The sequence below is a fragment of the Metopolophium dirhodum genome, chromosome 5 (genome assembly GCF_019925205.1).
Source record: "Metopolophium dirhodum isolate CAU chromosome 5, ASM1992520v1, whole genome shotgun sequence".
Taxonomy (NCBI): Eukaryota; Metazoa; Arthropoda; class Insecta; order Hemiptera; family Aphididae; genus Metopolophium; species Metopolophium dirhodum.
The window spans coordinates 25,943,222-25,963,908 of record NC_083564.1 but is presented as its reverse complement, the minus strand read 5'-3'; the positions used below and the strand labels follow the sequence as shown (position 1 = coordinate 25,963,908).

At 28.7% G+C, this 20,687-nt stretch overlaps 2 protein-coding genes across 2 annotated transcripts; both read right to left on the bottom strand.

The window, feature by feature from the left end:
• Nucleotides 1-335: 335 nt before the first annotated feature.
• On the bottom strand, nt 336-1,822 carry LOC132945821 (uncharacterized). The gene has a single exon (XM_061015604.1). The coding sequence runs from the start codon at nt 1,594-1,596 to the stop codon at nt 661-663; it is 936 nt and encodes a 311-aa protein (XP_060871587.1). The 5' UTR covers nt 1,597-1,822; the 3' UTR covers nt 336-660.
• A 1,352-nt stretch (nt 1,823-3,174) lies between these two features.
• On the bottom strand, nt 3,175-20,583 carry LOC132945218 (uncharacterized). Its single transcript, XM_061014894.1, has 12 exons — nt 20,198-20,583; nt 18,647-18,812; nt 17,815-17,952; nt 17,466-17,721; nt 16,660-16,815; nt 9,388-9,515; nt 9,199-9,314; nt 8,750-9,122; nt 8,610-8,666; nt 8,340-8,532; nt 5,916-6,086; nt 3,175-4,506 (listed from the first exon to the last, which is right to left on the bottom strand). The coding sequence occupies exons 1-12, from the start codon at nt 20,338-20,340 to the stop codon at nt 4,439-4,441; spliced, it is 1,965 nt and encodes a 654-aa protein (XP_060870877.1). The 5' UTR covers nt 20,341-20,583; the 3' UTR covers nt 3,175-4,438.
• Nucleotides 20,584-20,687: the final 104 nt, after the last annotated feature.

The following is a 20,687-nucleotide window of genomic DNA, read 5'->3' as shown; positions in this document are numbered from 1 at the left end:
ACGATAAAAAATTTTTTGTAAATCAAATTGTCTAAAAATATTGTTGTACTTTTATCTTCTTCTGTAATGCCGTTAGTTTTTTTTCTTCGTGTATTTCAATATTATTGTTATGATTACACGGCGTTATGGATAGGCAATTTAGCTATACCTCTGTCATGGTTCTATTTGTCCGGTACCGGTATCTCCCGTGTTAGGCCTTATTCAACAATAAAATACGACTTATAAATATAATAATCATAAAAATATAAAGTAATTAGTGTTAAAGACGAATGTACACATTAAATTATATTATTTGTTTTATTGTTATTACTTATGATTATGTACATTTTTTTTTATTTCTCACATTTTTATTTTTTATAACAATCAGAAAAAAATTTGACGGTATTCGAAGTAAAAATTTACATGTATAATTAATATTTACATATGTTATGCTTCATTGTTTATTTGATAATATGAGCAAATTAACAATCATTATAATATTAAAGTTTTTCAACAAAACGAAAATTAAACAAAATGAATTTTAATAAATTATAAACTTAAATTTTGGATTGATGACACCAGTCAACATCTCTTTTTGCATCCCTCTTGTCTTCTCAACTCGTTGTCATCTCACAGATGCAATCGAGCGCACCATATAGCGGTATCGGTGTACCTACCACACTATTTGCAACAGCAACAGCAGCATAACGTCCTCCCGAACTTGAGGAGCCGCCTCCCCACTGCCGATAAGAACGATCTACGACGACCTTGCCGGGGTTTTTCTGCTGCTGCTGACTTTGCTTGGACCGCAGTCGTCGCTGGCTCCAACCCATCGCCATCACTTTTGGCCACGGCTATAGGAACTATGGTCGTGCTTTTGGTTGCCTCGTCCGGAACAAAATCGTTAACATCAGCCAGTGCATCTAACAGCTGGATTCTAACCGGTGCCACGTAAGAATCAAGCTGTTCAGTCACCGCTGACTTTACTTGGGTCGTAGTCATCGCTGGCTCCAACCCGTCGCCATCACTTTTGGCCACGACTATAGGAACTATGGTCGTGCTTTTGGTTGCCTCGTCCGGAACAAAATCGTTAGCATCAGCCAGTGCATCTAACAGCTGGATTCTAACCGGTGCCACGTAAGAATCAAGCTGTTCAGTCACCGCTGACTTTACTTGGATCGTAGTTGTCGCTGGCTCCAACCCGTCGCCATCACTTTTGGCCACGACTATAGGAACTATGGTCGTGCTTTCGGCTGCCTCATCCGGAACAAAATCGCTATCGGCGGCCAGTGCATCTAACAGCTGGATTTTAACCGGTGTCACGTGAGAATCAAGCTCATCTTTCGTCGTGTATTTATTGTCGTCCACCATATATACGTTGTCTGTCGATGGATAATCGCACTCCTGCAAGATTCCAACAGGAGCTTCCAACAGTTCGTCATTTGGACACAGGGATAGTAGTGGTGCTAAATCTAACGTCCTCTGATCGGCCTCCACCTGCAATGTGGATGTCGTCGCCGACGGTTGTTGGTCACAGAGCTCAGTGATACAGACAATTTTCGGCCCCACGGTCAGCGTAGGGTCGTCTGCCGTATATGCTCCGTCGTCTGCCATCATGTGAGTGTTGTCTTTCGACGGATATCCGCTATGGGTGCGGAACTCGTAATTCTGCGAATTTCAAACAGCCGGGTTATTCTGCACTCGTCCTGACGTAGTGACGTTGTTTTGCAAAACTTTTTTTGATTTTTATAAGGTTGACTCCTCAGCGTTTTTTTTTTACCTCACGCAAGGTTATAGAAAAATTATTAAACAATAAGATATAAGTAATACATTCAAAAGTTGATTATTAAATTATATTTATGTTATAGAAAATAAAATAATTCGTTAAGCGGTTCGTTACGAAATATAAACTGATTCAAAATATGTAATCGGTCGTATGAATAAACATCCAAACGAATATTTCCATGACAACAAAATAATATAATATTGTTCAAAATTTAAAATATAATACACGGCCAATTTAATTCCAAAGACATTACATATGTAAATTTCAACATAATTAATATTAACATGAATACTTGTATTATACAAGTAATATAAGTGGAATACTTAAAAGCACCTTTATTGCACGTCACAATATTTTCAAAATATTTAGATTTATTTTATGCTATTCGCTACCACAAATCTATTAAAACCGTATGTTTGTATTGTATTTACTATTGACTAGGTAATAATAACATCCAGCAAGATCGTATAAAATAATATTATAATTTATAATATAGAAAATTAGTTTTTGTCAAGAGTTAGTTCAACCTGGTACTACTGATAGAAAAATAAATTACTTACAGAAATACCATATAGGTACCAATATACCTACCTATAGTAAAATATGTTTAGGCTGACAGATCGTTTTAAAACAATGATTTATATAACCCCGATGGTATAATAGGTGGTTCAGAATAACCTGAAAATATGAAATATTTGATCGCATAAACAGTTTTTTGATTTTCGCAAAATTTCCATTTTGGGCGGTGCTGGCGAGACGCGCGAAATATTCGAACGTGGTTTGTTCGCGGACCAGACACGTGCGAATTTCGGGGTATATCGTGCAAATTCGTGCTAATCACGTGCTACATTTTGGTATATCGAGTTTGTTATTATTTTTAATTTTTCACGTTGGGCGGTGCTGGTGAGACGTCTCTCCAGCACCGCACATCATTTTTTGTCATAGAGTTGTATATTTTGTCATGCAAATTCATGCTAATTACATGCTAATTTCCTGTAAAAAAAAATTGTAAAATTTTTGAATGGGTGGTGCTGGAGAGACGTTCGTATAAAAATGTATTTGTGAATTACAACAAAAAAAAAGAGTCTTCATTTCCATAGGTGTAAATAGGGAATTTCAATGGGGGGGGGGGGGGAGCTTCAGCCCTATTATTTTTTAACTAAAAATTATAAGTTGAGGCTTTGTCCCCATACCTTTAAATGATCAAAATAATCACTAAATTATTATTTTTAGTTATTATCACTAACGGCCGTAATGTTGCAAGATAAAAGTTTAATTCAATTTAAAAAATCACAATCATATAAAATAATAAATGTATACAATTTTATTTTAATTAATATTTACAAAATTAAATTAATTCTTCTTTGAGTTTTTGCAAAGTTATTTAAGACCGATTCCACATCAATATTTATATATTTTTTTTATACTAAGTAAGCCCTAACTACTAAAACGAAATTGATATCTATTGTCTACATTATCGTGCTAAACACAAACATAAAACTAAAACTATTAATATTATTCGCGATAATAGTAATAGGTTTATCGTTTATATGTAATTATGTATACACTGTATACAAAACATTTAAAATCTCTGAACAATTTTTATAAAATACGAGTATACCCTTGATTTTTTTTAAATTTATTTTTATGTATTATGCACCCACTACAGACGTAGGTCATATTTTAATTTTTTTCTTAACAAAAATTACATTAATACGATAATAAATTTGGTGGGGGGGGCTGAATTCACATGGGGGGGGGGGAGGGGGCTTATAGGAAGCTTGTAGGAAGTCTTCTTATTTAAGTTAAAAAATTGTTATCAAAATCCGACAATTCTACAAGGTCTGAGAATTATTCCGATGAAGTAATTTTTTTCTCAATATAATACACTTTATCAACCCCCCTAAATAGATACCAGGTAGTAGAATAGTGGAAAAGTATTATAATTATGGCAACTAAAACATAAAATTAAATTTTCAAATTTTATAGAATTGCAATCAATTTGAAAAACTGGAACTGGGCCTCTTAATCCAGGAATGACAACAATTTACAATAATTGAATGGGATTTTGCATAATATAAATAATATTCAAGGTGGCTTATTCAATGATGTTAATGTTAAATCAGTTGCTGGATACCAACTTTGGAATTAATTACCCTTTTGCACGTTAAGAGTGAATATAATATTTGTTAATTTAGAATTTGAGCTGTAAATAATAACCTTGGCAGCAGAGGTAAGTACTGGAAAGATAAAATATTACACATAGAATTTTTGTATTATTTGCGATTTATCAATAAGTCCAAATACATAATATTATTATCAATTATCCGGTACAGAGACATTATTTAGTTATTATTATTATATAAAATTGTACACATTTGTTAATAACATTAAATAGGGTATACTTTAATATACTATATTGTATTTCATTTTTAATTCTTAAAACGATTTGATAGGTATATTAATCAGACTTGTATAGTTTTCATTTGAAATTACATTTTGTTTTATTATTCATTTTAACATTTATTTAGTTTTTTTTTAATTCTCGGACATAACAAAAACGTAGTGACCGCAATAAAACATTCTTCATGTTACAAAAAAAGAGGAAGATGAATACATTTTCTTGTTATTATTTACTCAATTAGAGGAACACATCATTGATACAAGTTATAATCATAATAATGATGAGAACAAATTATTTTTTGTATGGCGATGAACACGTTCTAGTAGTGGTTGGAAACCTGAAATATAAAATATATATTTTATTAACTTAAACATACATTCAATAATGTTAAGAATAATAACATTTAAAACTATTAAATAACAAGAATTTTCTACAATTCATACAGGTATTAACATATATTATGTTGATTTAAAGTTACAATATTTATTAAGATACAATACTTTTCATAAGAATAATAGATTAATGATATAAATGATATAAAAAGAAAAGGTGGGTAAGTGAATGTTGCTCTGCTATACAGTAGGTTACAAGTGGGTCACTGTATAATGGATGGTATTAAATTTGAATTCAATGATATAATATTATCACTGTATACGAAAAACGATTCTGAGCGGTGACAATTTGTCAGTGTAGATATTTTATATTGTTATTACTTATTATCAATACGGTGGACGGTAAGTTGAATTAATATTATAAAATTACAAAAAATAAACTATAATCTTTATTCTTGGTTTATACTTAATTAATATATACTTATAAAAAAAAATTGTGCATATGTATTTTTAATAGTTTTCAAACTGCTATAGTAAAAATATACCAGAAGCCTTGTATTAAATTTTCACGCTTTGTGATTAAACAAATAAAATTATATTAATATTTATAGAAAAAAAAATTGAAATTTTATGGTGTATAGAAAATGAGAATATAAACATTCAATAAAATTTTCATGTATCTACAGTTATTTGTTTTTGAATTACAACAAAATAACAAAATCGCTACATGAGAAATCGAGTGATCATCCAATCTTGTAAAAATATGAACTTCAAACGCTCATAAAAATTTAATTCGATTTGCTTGTAGAATTTTTTTTTTTGATAAAGGTAGACAAACTTATGAGGAATCTTGTATAACATTTTGTTCATTTTTGTGAATTCTCAACTCAAAATAATTTGCTAATTTTTGTAATTTTTCCGTATTTTGTCAAGATTTGAACTTTAAATGCTTTTATAAAAAAAATGTCACTTAAGATTTTTAATATTTTTCAAACGCCATTGTAACAATATAGTAGGAGCCTTGTATTAAATTTTCAATCTTTTTAACCCAACAAATAAAATTTTATTGACATTCATAGAAAAAAAAACTAAAAAAATTGAAAACTGACAATGCCGTCAACAAAATTTTGCGTTATAATTCCCGTTTTTCCTTGTTTTTCCCGGCGCTTTTAAAAACTATTTGCAATTTTTAATTTTGACCTCCTAAATGCACCAATTAGATTCACTTTCCCATCAAACAAGATACTGATACTGAAGAAATTAAAAATTTATTTTAATTTAAATTTATTCTAAGGACAAAAATAAAAGTTTATGATCATGTTTGAAATGAAGTTGTATTAGTTGATAATAATTAATAGTAGAAACTATTTTTACAAAAACTACTAAAATAATAATTAGTAAATGTATATTTTACCTTCTTTAACTTTGTTGTCTAACATCTTTACAATAAGATTAAACCGATTAACTTTGGTCATGGCTGTTAAGTATTCTACAATAAGATCTAATTCGCTATTGGGATCAAACTTTTGGTTCAGGGTTTCCAAAAACTTGGACATGATTTCTTCATCCAAATTTGTACTTATAACTAAATAAAATACAGTTATTAGTTATTAATTATTTTAAAATAATAAGTATAAGTAAATAGTAATAAATACATATAAATGTCAGAGACTGGTGATCAGGGCATTATTAAAGGTCTGTATGGCAAGCACACTATCAGAGATTACTAAATGCTGGTAGACAAATATTTATGCTAATGTGTTGTATAATAGGGTTTTTTTATCAATAGGAAATTAATATAGAAAATGTGTCAACATTATAAAATACTCAATTGTAGATAAATGATAGAAGTAGATAGGTTATATTTTCTGAGTTCGCTAACACATTTTTATAAATATGTACAATGGGGTGAAATAAGTACTTAAAACAATAATAGAAATAAAAATAGAAATATATTACAAATCAATAGATTTTACACAAAATTAAATAACAAAATAATAGATTTCTTGATATACTAAAACATAATATAAAATATGTTTTAAATATATAGTGTTGTTAGAAGAAAGAACATGCAAATCTGATTAAAAGGATGCTACTTCCACTAGGAGGCTTTTATTGATATTTTAATTTTGAAGCAAGTTATGATTATTTTAAAATTTACTAAAAATTACTATTTTAAAATGTTCATAACCAGTTTTGTAATAAATTAAAATATCAATAAAAGCCTCATAAAAACCCTAAATATTAATCTTTTTTTTTTTTTTATAAGAAATATACCATCTGTACCCAGAGACACAATAAGAATATGGGCTAATTTACAAAGACGTGAATGAGTTGTTGGAAGAAGCCACCCAGTAGTGACACTTCCTATTGACTTATTTTTTAGTTAAGGAGATCTCTGCACCATTTTCTTTTTAGTCGTCTATGAGGATTACCAGGAATTTCGTTTGACGCTAATTCACGGATTAATGGATTTGTGTGGGATATGAGACGATCATGAAAACGCTTATAGAAGTGTTTTGCTTCTTCTTGGACAGTTTTTAGACGGAGATCAACGTGGAGGGTGAGATTTGATATGTAAGAGGGGGAGTTAGTAATTTTTCTAAGTGTAATATTTTGAAAAGTTTGAATGTTTTTAAGATTTGAGATTTTGGCATTGCCCCAAAGTTGTATGCCGTAGGTCCATATAGGTTTGAGAAGGGATTTGTACAATAGTAGCTTAGTGTTTAAGTTTGTGTATTTATTGTTAATGAGGAGTGTTTTAAGCATGCGTAGCCTGGAATTCAGCTGTGACCGTTTAGTTTTAATATGGTGTGCCCAAGTGAGACGGCGATCAAGTGTTAGTCCGAGATATTTAACCGTAGGGGTTGAGGGAATTTGGATGTCATAGAGAGTTACAGCCGGACATTGGGCTTGTTTAAGGGTGAAAGTTGTATGAACAGATTTTGTTTGATTGATTTTAAACCGCCATTTCCTGTACCAGTCCTCCATTTGGGAGAGATTATTTTGAAGATAAGTGGAAGATAAAACAGGGTCTGCGCTAGTTGATATTATAGCTTTGTCATCTGCGTAGTCCGCCACTAAGGTATTGGGCATAGTAGGTTGGTCTGAGATATAAATATTGAACAAAACTGGGGATAGAATTCCTCCTTGCGGAACTGATACCTGCTACACTAGAAAATGCAGATCCAAGACGAATTTGAAAGTAACGATCTTCAAGATAAGATTTAATGAGAATGTAATATGTTGGGGGTATACATTTCTTAAGTTTGGATAGCAGCCTTTCAAATATTAATCTTACATTTAAATTTTATAATAAATTAATTCACTCTAACTTTAAAAATAACTGAGTAAAATAGATTATTGTTAACGTAAAATTTAATATGTTATAACTTAAGTTTGTAAGATACAAACAATACAAGTGGGTATGAAATCCTCTTAACAATTTTAAGTGTTCAAGGAAATTATAATATTACTTATCTACAATACTTTTTATGTTTGCATTTAACAATTTGGTCAAATTTGTAACAATCATCTAAGGATTTCATATTCTAACATATAACATAGTCATTACTACACTTTTTCACCAAAACCGCACATATTTCTCGAGAGGTAACAAAAAATATTTGTTTAAATTTTAAATTTTAAAAATTGAGTTTATAAAATGTATATCTTCTAAATAGTGGGAGGATGGCACGGCTTCTTTCCCCCCCCCCCCCCCCCTCTATCCTACTGACGGCCTTGTAATTCACTATGATTTGCACGCTTGCCATCTTTATTCAGATTAGTACGACATTATGTGTCAATATGTCAAGATAACCATCATCATAGTACTTACCCCTAGGTAAATCTTGTGGTTTAATACTCCGCAATAGTTTATGATATAATTCATAATTATTTTTTTGACTGGCTATTTTCCAAGTTTGTAAAAATTCTTTAACATTAGACACTGGTTTCATACTTATTTCGTCGTTGTCACAATTTTTACAGGGAGATTTATCAATTCCATTGATTACATTACCATTCATTTTCTGAAATTCACATTATAATTATAACAATAAAGTAAACTTAAGTAATTATAAACTTAAATCAAAGAAATAAATTTTACCGTTGAATTATAATGGCCATTCATTTTAGCCGAGTTAATTTCATTATTGCAAATTTTCTGTAATGTACAAAAATATGAATATAATTACTATAATAAAGTGAATAAAATTATGACATAATGTCTAAAAACCAAATAAGAACCGTTGAATTATGATGACCATTTATTTTAGCAGAATTGATTTCAGTAACGTTCATTCTTTTTGGTTTTTGAATTTCCGGGGCTAAAGATTTAGACATCAATACAGGCACAATATCAGGTGTTAAAAATTGCCAACGTTTCCTGGTTCCTTCATTTTTAAACATTTTAGGACGACCCCATTTTTTTTTACGTTGTTGCCACTCGTGCCAAGGACACAATTGACAAACACATTCTGTTAAACAACCAAAAGAATCCGCTTCATACACATACTCAACATTGTCTTTGCTTAACTCTGAAAGTTCCATATAAGATACGTGGAATGGGTCTTCTATGTCCCATACAGTTTCATCATAGTGCCTAGTTATTTCCCGAACTCTAGAAAAAGAGAAAATTATATAATAAAAATAAAAAAATGATTTAATACATTTTGTTATTTGAATATAAATATTACCTAATTAATTTTTTTGGATGCATGTTTGTTATTATATTTTTTAATTCTTTTACAAAATTGAGGGCATTTGCATTGTTACAATCATATTTTAATGTGGATTCAAATGATCTTAATGCCTGTCATAAAAAAATACAATACTAAATATCTATAACTGATAAACAGTTTAATAAGATATTTCAGAATACTTACTAAGCAATACATAGATATAGCTTTAAAACATGACCCTCTTCGAAAATGTGCCTTTACATTTCTTGGGTCACTTTCAATCACTTCTCTTAAATCGTCCAATGCTTTTCCGTATGTTTTCAATTTTATGACTAAAATTGATAAATAAGAATTAACAAAAAAATCATAAATTAAATACAAATAAATAATAATAAAAATAAACATTTTTTTAAGCACAACACTATACTGGGTTATCTAATGTACTGAATTAGAAGGATCACTCTATATATATCTACAGTTGTAATATATAATACTATAGTCAACTAATTTAAGAAACTATTAATATAGTACCAATATTTAAATATGACAAAATATGCAATTTAATGTAAGCAATTTAATCATCAGTTAATAACTACCAACTATGTAGGTCATACCTTAAATAATTTTCATGTATTATAACATTTTTTTGGCCATAGACCAGTTAAGCTCCTCATTTACAGTCAGTATACCAAATGCGCTCAATATAATTTAATGGTGTTGACCGATTTTTTTTTACCTATAAGTTTTACCTTTTGGTATGAAAAATATATTTCTGTGCAATTCAAATGTTATCAAATTGTATCATCATACACTATATAAAAATATCATTTATGAAACGTCACTTTAACCAACATACACAAGTATGAACTTAAGTGATAACTATACACAGGGCCAGATTGGACAAATTCGGCCGACCGAGTTTTCCGTACTTTACCAGCCCACTTAAAAACTGGCAGCCCTTGGGAACGTTCTAAATCTGTGCATAGTTTTTTTTTATTTTATAATCTCCATTACTTCTTCAACTTTAAACACTTAACATATTTTCAGTCGGCGCGGCCTCTCATGAATTAAACGGCCCAAAATTGCCGCGGCCTACAAAGTTTAACTCGGTAACTCGCAGGGCCAATCCGGCCCTGACTATACAGTATACACAAAAAACCAATCAAGTTTTCATTTTTACCAGCTATTTATTGGCCTAAATGGTTTGTTGCATTGTACTTCATAATTATTATGGGGTAACGCAATGATAATAGTATTAGATATTTTTATATGTACAATTATTGTAATTTAATTTAATTATATTTATAATACCTACCTAATTTTATTTTGCATACTTTTGCAAATTTTGTTGTAATTGCATATTTGAGCATATTAGAAAAAATAAGAAAATACCTTGCCTGTTTTCGGTTTAATAAAGTCAGTTTGGACAAATAAGAAAATATTTAAAAAAATTGTTATCATAAAATGTTGGTCATTGACAAAGTAAGTGCATATTGTGTATTCATTTGGAAAATTGAATATTTAAAAATAGTACTATAGATACACTAATCGCTGCATATCGGTTGATTATCCAACCGATAACTCTGTAACAGGTAGTGCTAATTGGTAAATATTCAAGTTTTTATTAAGTAAATAATTAAACTATCTTTTTATATATTTGTTTTCATATTGTAAATTTTAAGGAACAAAAGACATATTATACATTTTTTTAGAGCATATTTTCAGTGCATATTTGTTGTCTGTTTAGTGCATAAGTGCATACATATTTTCAGGTTTATAAGTACTAGAAGTCCTCAGCCCTAATAATAAACATTAATATTACATAATATTTTTAATTTAAATAACTCATGATTATTATGTAGCGCAATTGGTATAACCTTATAAATAACAGATGCTCTTTTGGTGTATCAACCCTAAAATAATAGAGTACAAGGTAATTTTAAGTGCAATTGATAAACCAATAAAAAAAACCAGGGAAGTCCCTCTGCAGTATAGTAGGTGCCTAATGTACATTAGTTGTCAAGTATTATCCATAATATAAGCATTATGTACTGCAAGTCTTTAATAAAAAAAGTGAGTAAGTGGACGTACCTCTGTTGTACAGTAGATCACAAGTGGGTCACCGTAATGGATGTGTTAAATTTTAATTCAATAATATAAAATCATTGCATACGAAAAATGTTTATAGTAAAATAATAAAAATTGTTATTCTTTGTTTAAATATCTAATTTCAACAAAATTTGAATTTAAAATATCTAAAAAAAAACTGTTTTTTATGTATTTTCTATAAATATTTTGGTTACAGTATGAACTACTTATGAAAAACATTGTTTTAAATTTTCAATCCTTTAAAAGATATAAACATTGAACATTTTATAATTTTTAACTATAAAATAATTTTGAAGATTTTGTTGAAATTTGTCAAAATTTGAACTTTAAATGATTATAAAATAAAACTCTGATTATGTATTTTTAATATTTTTATACAACTATTGTATGAGAAACTTTGTATTAGGTTTTCAAGATTTTTGATTCAATGAAAAATTATGATGAAATAGAAAATCAAAGATTTTTTACTATCCCAAAAGACGACACACACACAAAACATACCATTGTAAAATATATACATTCATTGCTCCACTAAAAATCTAAAATATTTTATAATAATGTACTGTTAAATTGTGTAATAAATAATAGAACCCCCACACTATAATAAAATATTTTAAAAATTTCAAACCTAGAATCTCTAAAAATATGCAGAAACATTACATATATCAACTTTCTTTTTAAGTTAATAAATAACGAGATTGATGATTCATTTCTACTCAACCAGATAAATTTTAAAATGAATAAGCATAACTTTCGTATTAGTAATTTAATCCATATTCCACATTACTATCAAAGTTACATGTTAAATTTATTGAAATTTTTAATAACTTATTCATATAATCTTTGTATTAATATAGGTACCCAATTTGTTATTTTACCTTTTAGATTCTGAGCGAAGCGATGAATGTATTGATTCTACAATGATGTGTGTTTTTTTTTTTTATTTTTGTGTCTGTCATCATCTTTTAGGACAGTAAAAGTGCTTGGATTTTCTTCAATAGTAACTTTTCTGATAGGAAAGTGAATCTAATTGGTACTTTGGGGGGTCAAAAGTAAAAATTTCCCAGTAGTTTTCACAAGCGACGTGAAAAACAAAAGAAAAATTAAGGAAAAACGGGAATTTTTACGCAAAATCTGTTTTCGAGAAAATCGATTTTGGTTTTTGGTGTAACTCTAAAACAAATTACCGTAGGGACATGAAATGTTGACTGAATGTTTATATTAGCATTTTCTATACACCATAAAATTTACAAAATATTTTTACTCTTTTTGAGCTGTTTACGGCCATTGTCAGTTTTCAATTTTTTTAGTTTTTTTTTCTATAAATATCAATAAAATTTTATCTGTTGAGTAAAAAAGCTTGAAAATTTAATAGAAGGCTCCCAGGTGATTGTTTCAAAGGCAGATGAAAAAAATTAAGAATCCTTAGTCACAGTTTTTAATTATAAGCATTTAAAGTTCAAATTTTGACAAAATACGGAAAAATCACGAAAAATAGCAAATTATTTTGATGAGAATTCATAAAAATTTTTCTTTTTAAATCTAAGATTTGAAAATGTAATATAAGATTACTCATAAGTTTGTCTACCTTTATCAAAAAAAAAATGTCTAGAAGAAACTTAAATTAAATTTTTATGAGCGTCTGAAATTTATATTTTTACAACATTTGATATTTACTCGATTTCTCATGTAACAATTTTCTTATTTTATTGTAATTAAAAAACGAATGACTGTAGATACTTGAAAATTTCACTGAATGTTTATATTAGCATTTTCTATACACCATAAAATGTTGAAAATATTTTGACTCTTTTTGAGCTGTTTACGGACATTGTCAGTTTTCAATTTTTTTAGTTTTTTTTCTATAAATATCAATAAATTTTTATTTGTTGGGTAAAAAAGCGTGAAAATTTAATATAAGGCTCCTGATATATCGTTCTAATAGCAGTTGAAAAATATTAAAAATACATAGGCACAATTTTTTTTTATAAGCATTTAAAGCTCAAATTTTGACAACATTTATCAAATTTATAATTTATTTATTATTTTGTAGTTAAAAATTTATACATTTTTAACTTTTATGGCTAAGGATTGAAAATTTAAAACAAGGCTCCACGTAAATAGGTTATACCTATATAAATTACTTTATTCACAATAATATCATCAAATATACTTGGTAAAATCATAGGCTGACTGACCGTTTTCGCTCAGAATCGTTTTTCTTATACAATGATATTATATCATTGAATTCAAATTTAACACCATCCATTACAGTGACCCACTTGTAACCTACCGTACAGCAGAGCGACATCCACTTATCCACCTTTTTTTTATTATTATTTTGTATTTTATAATTTTTTATTTTACTCCTAGTTTTAGGTACATATCTATGTAATTAATAATTTATACTGTTGTTTTATTAAGTTAGTAGATATAATTAGAAAAATGTATTAATTATTAAGTATTGTTATATTATTACTGTTATCTTTATTACTAAATTGTAAATTAGACATTGTCTGTATGAATTATAAATAAATAAATACATTTTAACCTAGGTTTTGCATAATTGAATCTATATGGTTAAATAATATGATGTTAAAAGAAAATGGTTGTCTTAAACTATTTTTGTTAATACACAATTACCACAGAATAACTGTTATTCTGTGCAATTACCAAGCCATTCATTTAACACTCATTATTTAAAGCACTATTAACGTTATTGAAAATAATTTTTCTTACATAATTATATTTTACAATTTTAGATTCTGAGCGATAGATGAATATATTAAATTTACAATTATGTGTTTTTTTTTTTGCATCTGTCACCAGCAGTAAAAATGCTTCAATATCAATTTTAAAAATATTTAAATTAAATTTAAGCTATTCAACAAACCTATTCACGCTATCTACAAGAATACTGGTGTCTGGTGGTATTGACTTTAGACTTATAAGTTAGTAACAACTAGTAATATTACATGAAATAATATAATAATAATTACTATTTATTATATTATGCAATTTGGTTTTGGCAAAAGTTAATTCAACCTAGGTATGAATAATATAACAAAATATCTTAAGAAATAAAGAATTGACAGACCATCTCCGCTCAGGATCGTTTTTTAATTATATACAGTGATTTATCATTGAATTCAAATTTAACACATGCATTATGGTTACCTACTCAATGATAAAGGACATTTACTTTACTAGAGCGAGATTCCCAGGTTTTCATCTTTAATATCTAACCTTGAATTGTTTTAAATGACTACACGCATTTTTAATTTTATACTCCAAAGCAGAATATTATTTGGAGTATTTTGATGAATAAATATCAAATTTTAGTTAAATGTTAATTAGGTATAAGTAGGTATTTAAAGTATAAATGAGTGGAGTATGGCGGACCAACATTTTTTGGTGTGGAGGGGGGTACCCTCGTGACACTTTACTCTGCTTATCTAGAGTTATAACTAGAGACCGGATTCTCATGCAATTGCAACTTTTTTTCCTTTGCTTTAAAACATATAAAAACAAATTATAAATCCGAATCATGAGAAGTAGATTAATTTAGACGTAGTTTTATTTTGCACGAATTGCACGTTTTGCACTTTTTATTCTAAATTGCACGATTTTGATTTTCATTGCATGAAATTGCATATTCTGCATTTTTAAAATTAAACTAGATAGTATTTCAGTTTTCAACTATACAAAAGGAAAAAGTGAACTCAAGTTGATAATATATTCTTAGAATAACATCAATTTATTAGTGTTTCGTGGTAAAAATAAATGACAGCAAATACTAGTTAGATAATAATTTGGAATCCCCGGCCATTAGCACTTTAGTTCTGTCTGACTTAGTGTTTGATTGAGTGTTTCTTGAATCGGTTAGTGTAATTCACGTCGGTGTCGTGATTGTTTCATTACGAATAGTTTACGTAAAGAAGTATAAACAAATTTTTAAAATGCCAAAAATTGGGTCAAGTCTGTCATCAAAAATTAAAACCTGGATATCAAATTACCCAGAGTTGAAATTTGATGGGAAATCTGTCTTCTGCGCTTCTTGTGAAAAATCAGTCGGATGCGAAAGGAAATCTCAAATTGATGCTCATTGTAACACAGGTAAGAAACAATATTTTTATTTAACCTGTCAGTAGGCGCGTGTATATTTGTAACACAATTAAGCGCACTGCTTATTGCACATTAGTGACAATTTATGAGCGCAGTGCTCAGTCACTATAACACAAAATAATATTTTATTTATATTTATTTTAATTGAACCAGTGGTTGCTAAAATACAAATCGAGTGAGTGCCGCGCTCATACGCGCCTGCTGATGGGTTAAGAATTAGGCATCAATTTTTTATTATTATTTTTTCAATAGCTATTCACGAGAATCAATTAAAACTAAAAAAAAAACAAACCGATACAACAGCAAATTACAGATTCTTTTGAAACATCAAACAGCCAAAACCAATTTCATATTGATTTGTGCCAGGCTTTAGTAGGAGCAAATATACCATTTTTCAAACTGCAGTCCTTACCGTTTAGATCCTTTTTACAAAAATATACCAATAAAAGTATACCTGATGAGAGCACACTCAGAAAAAAGTATCTGCAAGTTTGTTTCGACTCGACTATGGTTAAAATTCGCCAAAAAATCAGAGAACATTATATATACATCATGGTCGATGAGACCACTGATGCTAGAAGACTTTATATATGTAACCTTTTGGTTGGAATTCTTCACCAAGAAATTGATCCCACACCATTTTTAATTGCCTGTGAGGTTCTCCCTAAAACAAATTATGACACTGTCTCTCGATTTATTAACGACAATCGGATGATTTTTTTTTTACAAAATTCAGAGTATCAGTATAAAGTGCTTTTCCTTGTAACAGATGCCGCACCTTATATGATAAAAACTGGACAAGCTTTGAAAACATTCTACCCAAACATGATCCAGTGTAACCCACGGGTTAGAGTATTAGAAAAAGTCCACGAAAAATTTTTCTCTAGTTATAACTAATAATTATTTAAAAATGTATAAACATGAACTAATCATCAATGTGTTTCCTATTTATAAAAGAACCTACTCCAAAAATATTCTGTTTATTTCTAATAAGGAATTACAAATGAATATTGCATTGAAAAAGTAAAAACTTAAAAAATGATAACTATTAAAATATAATTTTTTCAAAAACTTTAATAGTTTTTGAATAAGTTTCTTCAATAAAAGAATCAACCGGTATTGTTAATGCATAATAATTATAAAAAATAAACTTCAAATTCAAAACAAAAAAAGTACAGACATATTCAATATAAAATGAAAGAAAATACTTAAAAATACTCTATAATTCAATATTATACTTACATGACATAGCACGATTGTTTCTAGCTTCCGGCGTTGAATGGATGCTAATACTAGTATTGTAATGACAAATTGCCTCTTCGTAATCGTTTGATTTAAAACATTCATTTCCCAATTCCTTTTCCCTCATAGCCAAGTCTTGAGGTTTAAATGTACCACCTAAAACAATTTGGATGGTTATTTTTACAAAATAATTTAAATTTTTAAGAAAGCTGAATGGTTGCCAGATATTTATTTTAAATTATTTATCTAGCATGTTTAAATTTAAATTTAAATTAAATTAAATTTTTCATCTTCAAAAAGTGCCTCAAATCGAGCGCGCAAGATTTGATCACAGACAGACGTGAAACCAAACTTAAGAAAAGTGTTAAAAAAATCACTGGTCTCATAACTTGATTGCTAACACAAGTGTGTTTAATAAATAGTATACAGTTTATATCTATTTTTTATTTTGTTATAACTTATAAGACTTAAAGAATACAATTTCTTTGGCAAAATTAATGAGCAAAAAGTGAGTGGTGAACCCTGAATAATACGTATTTGACTTTAACAATAAAGTTAAGCCAAAATGCTAACATATTAATACAAATAATGAGATACATAAGGCAATAATTGTTTGTAAATATAATTATCTTATATGGAAAAAAAATAATATAGTTATAAACATTGAAAAATTCTTTGAATACAAATATGAAACTAATTTATTGGTAGTTTGATACTTTGATATACATTTTGTCCAGTGACTCTCAAAAATATGTTTTATGTTGTCAGAATGACATGAATGATAACAATTTGGGGTGTTCACTTACATTTAGACATAATGTCTACATAACTCTTCATAGATTTAACTCTATCATGATAACTTGCTGTATCATTCAATCCAACTGACAAACTTTTTGAATTCGTATTTTTTTTCTTATGCGCTTGTAACTTGTCAACCTTCTCTTTGATATCTAACTTCATTATCTCAACTTCAGGATCATATTTATTCCATTTAGAATATGAGGCTTCCAATGGTTCGTTTTGCACACTAGATATTTTGCGCATTGATAATTCCTGTTCAGGCTAAAAGAATACATTTTTTAATATTTTAAGTAGAAGATAAGTCAAAGGAATCAATAATTATTGTTCTCAATTAATTTTAACTTAAAATAATACCTTTTCACTATTAAACATCGATGTCAAATCAATGGATTTCCGAACTGGTGGTTCACTGTGACCATTCATGAGGCTTTTTGAGTATTGCCTTACAGATGATAAATCTTTTTCTTGTTGATTTGACTTTTTTATCCATTTCTAAACAATGGAATATTTAAATATCATAAATGTTTACATTAATTTTGAAATTAAAATATTAGATTGAATCGTTTAAATGTAGTGTAGTGTAATATGTTAATGACATTATACACTTAACTTAAATTAAAATTACCAACATTTTCAATAAGAAAAATTTGATACTTATTGACTTGTATCAATGACCGATACGTATCATAAATAAAAATGGCACTTTTCGGTTATCATGACTACCAACCATAGTACGTACTTATAGATCCAGACGCATCACTTGCTCACTGCGCTTGCTCAAACAATTCAATTCAAATACATCCATCGACTCAATATGAAAAACCACTTTTAGGTCTAAGAGTAACCTAACTTAACCTAACCTTACCTCAAGAACTACCCAAGGGGGTTTTACATAGTAAGTCTAGAGATGTTTTTAACTTAAATTATCCGAGAGAGAGCAGAAAATTATAAGTACAATACATTAAATATTAAACTCATTAAGTTTAAGAGCAATAGTTCTTCAATTTAGAAAATTTAAAATTAGTTATATCACTTATTTTAATAGAATTAATATTTCAAAGAAAACATAGTGTACCTATGCCAAATTAATTATTTTATATTGTTATCCAATTATATTGATGAAGTTTAATTTAAAAGTTTTTTTTGCTCAACAATTTGTATCTCATTATTAAGTTTATATACTTACAGCTATATCATTAAGTTCATCACCATAATCTTCATTTGCTGGTATTTCAGAAGACTTTTGTGCAAAGCAGAGCTTTCTATTCAATATTGAAGCATCGGGTTTAATTTCGCGTAAACGAGTTTCAGTTGCTATCAACAGAGCGGGATAAAGTCCTTCTTCTCCAGATCTGAAATAATACATATTTGTTATCGAGCACACTAATTGAATTTTTATTAATATTTTCTATGGTTTTAGTTTAGTCTAACAAATCTAATTGATTGTAACTTATTTATATTATAATATTGAGATAGCTATATAATATCACAATCTAATTGAAATGTTATAGGATATATTCATCTAATATCTAAATCATTTAAATACAGAATATATTTAAGATGTGTGTATTTATAGAGTTTGGAAATACAGTGTAAACTCTCTATAACAAATCTGAAGGGATCAAGAGATTTCTTTCATTAAAGAGTTTTCAAAGCTGGGTAGTAACTAGTTAAAAAGTTAAAAGTTACTTTTTTTGATAACTTTTAACTTAACTAATTTAAAAAAAAAAAATAGAATGTAGAAAATAACTTAGTCAGTAACTAAGTTATTTCTTTTTATAAATAATTGTAACTTAACTTAGTTATTTTGTTAAAATTAAGTTATTTACAAACATTTTCCTATTATGAATTATGAACTGTATATTATTTGCATTGACATTTCTGAGAACCGCCGGACAGAAGTATATCTAAGATTAAGATGTATTTTACATTGTTACTATACTCTGTCCCACGAGAGAACATGCCGGTTCTGCGCATCCCCCTGCTGTCGAAACTGGTTCCCCTGTGACAGGTATGAAGCGCGGGGGGACTAGTTTTGGTCGGTGCGCGGCATGATCTCTCGTGGGACAGAGTATAGTGTACTGTGCACATTGATAGGTAATAATACAATTTCCAGAACGGACATAATTAGTAATTTCTGATACGGTGATACTTATGCTGTGTTTTCTACAAACTACACTCTACATTCCTATAATATTATATTTGTATATACATAAAATAATATATAAGAATTAATTGTTGTCAATTTATAAGTCTCTATATTATATAATATCAGCTTATGTAGTAGTGTGTCAACTGGTGTGAGTGTGTGACTATGAGGGTTCCAAGTTCCAACAGTGAATTTAGTTATTCGTCAATGTAATCATTTGAGTGTTTGTTTTACTTTATACCAAAACTAGTTATTTTCCTACAATGAGATAAAAAAAAAACGTTTATGAGTAAGTTGAAGGTATTTAAAAAAAAAAAAGTAACTTAACTTTTAACTTAACTTAGTTATTATTTTCATGAAAATTTGTAACTTAACTTAGTTACTCAAATTCAGTAACTTTAACTTAGCTTAGTTATTTTTATTTTAGGATAACATAACTTTAACTAGTTAAAAAAAAATTGGTTAACTTGCCCAGCTTTGCATTTAAGGCATACGCTTCGGTACATAGTTACATAAATGTATCGTCTATAAGTGTACCTACATACATAATAATGGGGTGAATTAACCTAACAAAATTATTGAACTCACTCCAATATTTTAATGATGCGTTTCAATATTTTCGGGTCTTCGCACGTCTTCACATAGTCGAAGTCAACGTCATTCAAAGGGATGCCATACTTTTCTAACAGCGACCGGTTCGGTTTGACGGCCATTTGGTTCATCACGTTCATGTTTGGTAGTCGGAAACTCACGGTCGGACGGTCATTGTTCAGCGGCAAATAACGAGTCGTACCTAAAAACGAATATTGAAAACCGATGAATTACGGGAGGGAAATGTAAATGAGCCGCGACGAGTGGAAACGATTTTTTTATAATAACACTAAACACTTAAGTTATAAAAAAATATAAATGTTATTTTTGGTTTTGGAAACAAATTTAAAGAAAAACGTGAAGCGAGAGAAAGACATCAGAAAACATATGATTATCAACAAGGAAAAAAATCAAATTGATAAGACGCGCGAATTCGTGGATAAGAGAATAACGAACATGTAACGCCATCTCGATGACCTGAAAAACA

Excerpts from the sequence above, each read along its gene's own strand:
- LOC132945218 (XM_061014894.1), bottom strand. The coding sequence starts at position 20,340 with ATGAACGTGATGAACCAAATGGCCGTCAAACCGAACCGGTCGCTGTTA. Across the intron at positions 9,516-16,659 it reads AAACAATCGTGCTATGTCAT|TCATAAAATTGAAAACATAC; the intron begins GTAAGTATAATA and ends TATCAATTTTAG. Across the intron at positions 4,507-5,915 it reads AGACAACAAAGTTAAAGAAG|GTTTCCAACCACTACTAGAA; the intron begins GTAAAATATACA and ends TTTATATTTCAG.
- LOC132945821 (XM_061015604.1), bottom strand. The coding sequence starts at position 1,596 with ATGATGGCAGACGACGGAGCATATACGGCAGACGACCCTACGCTGACC.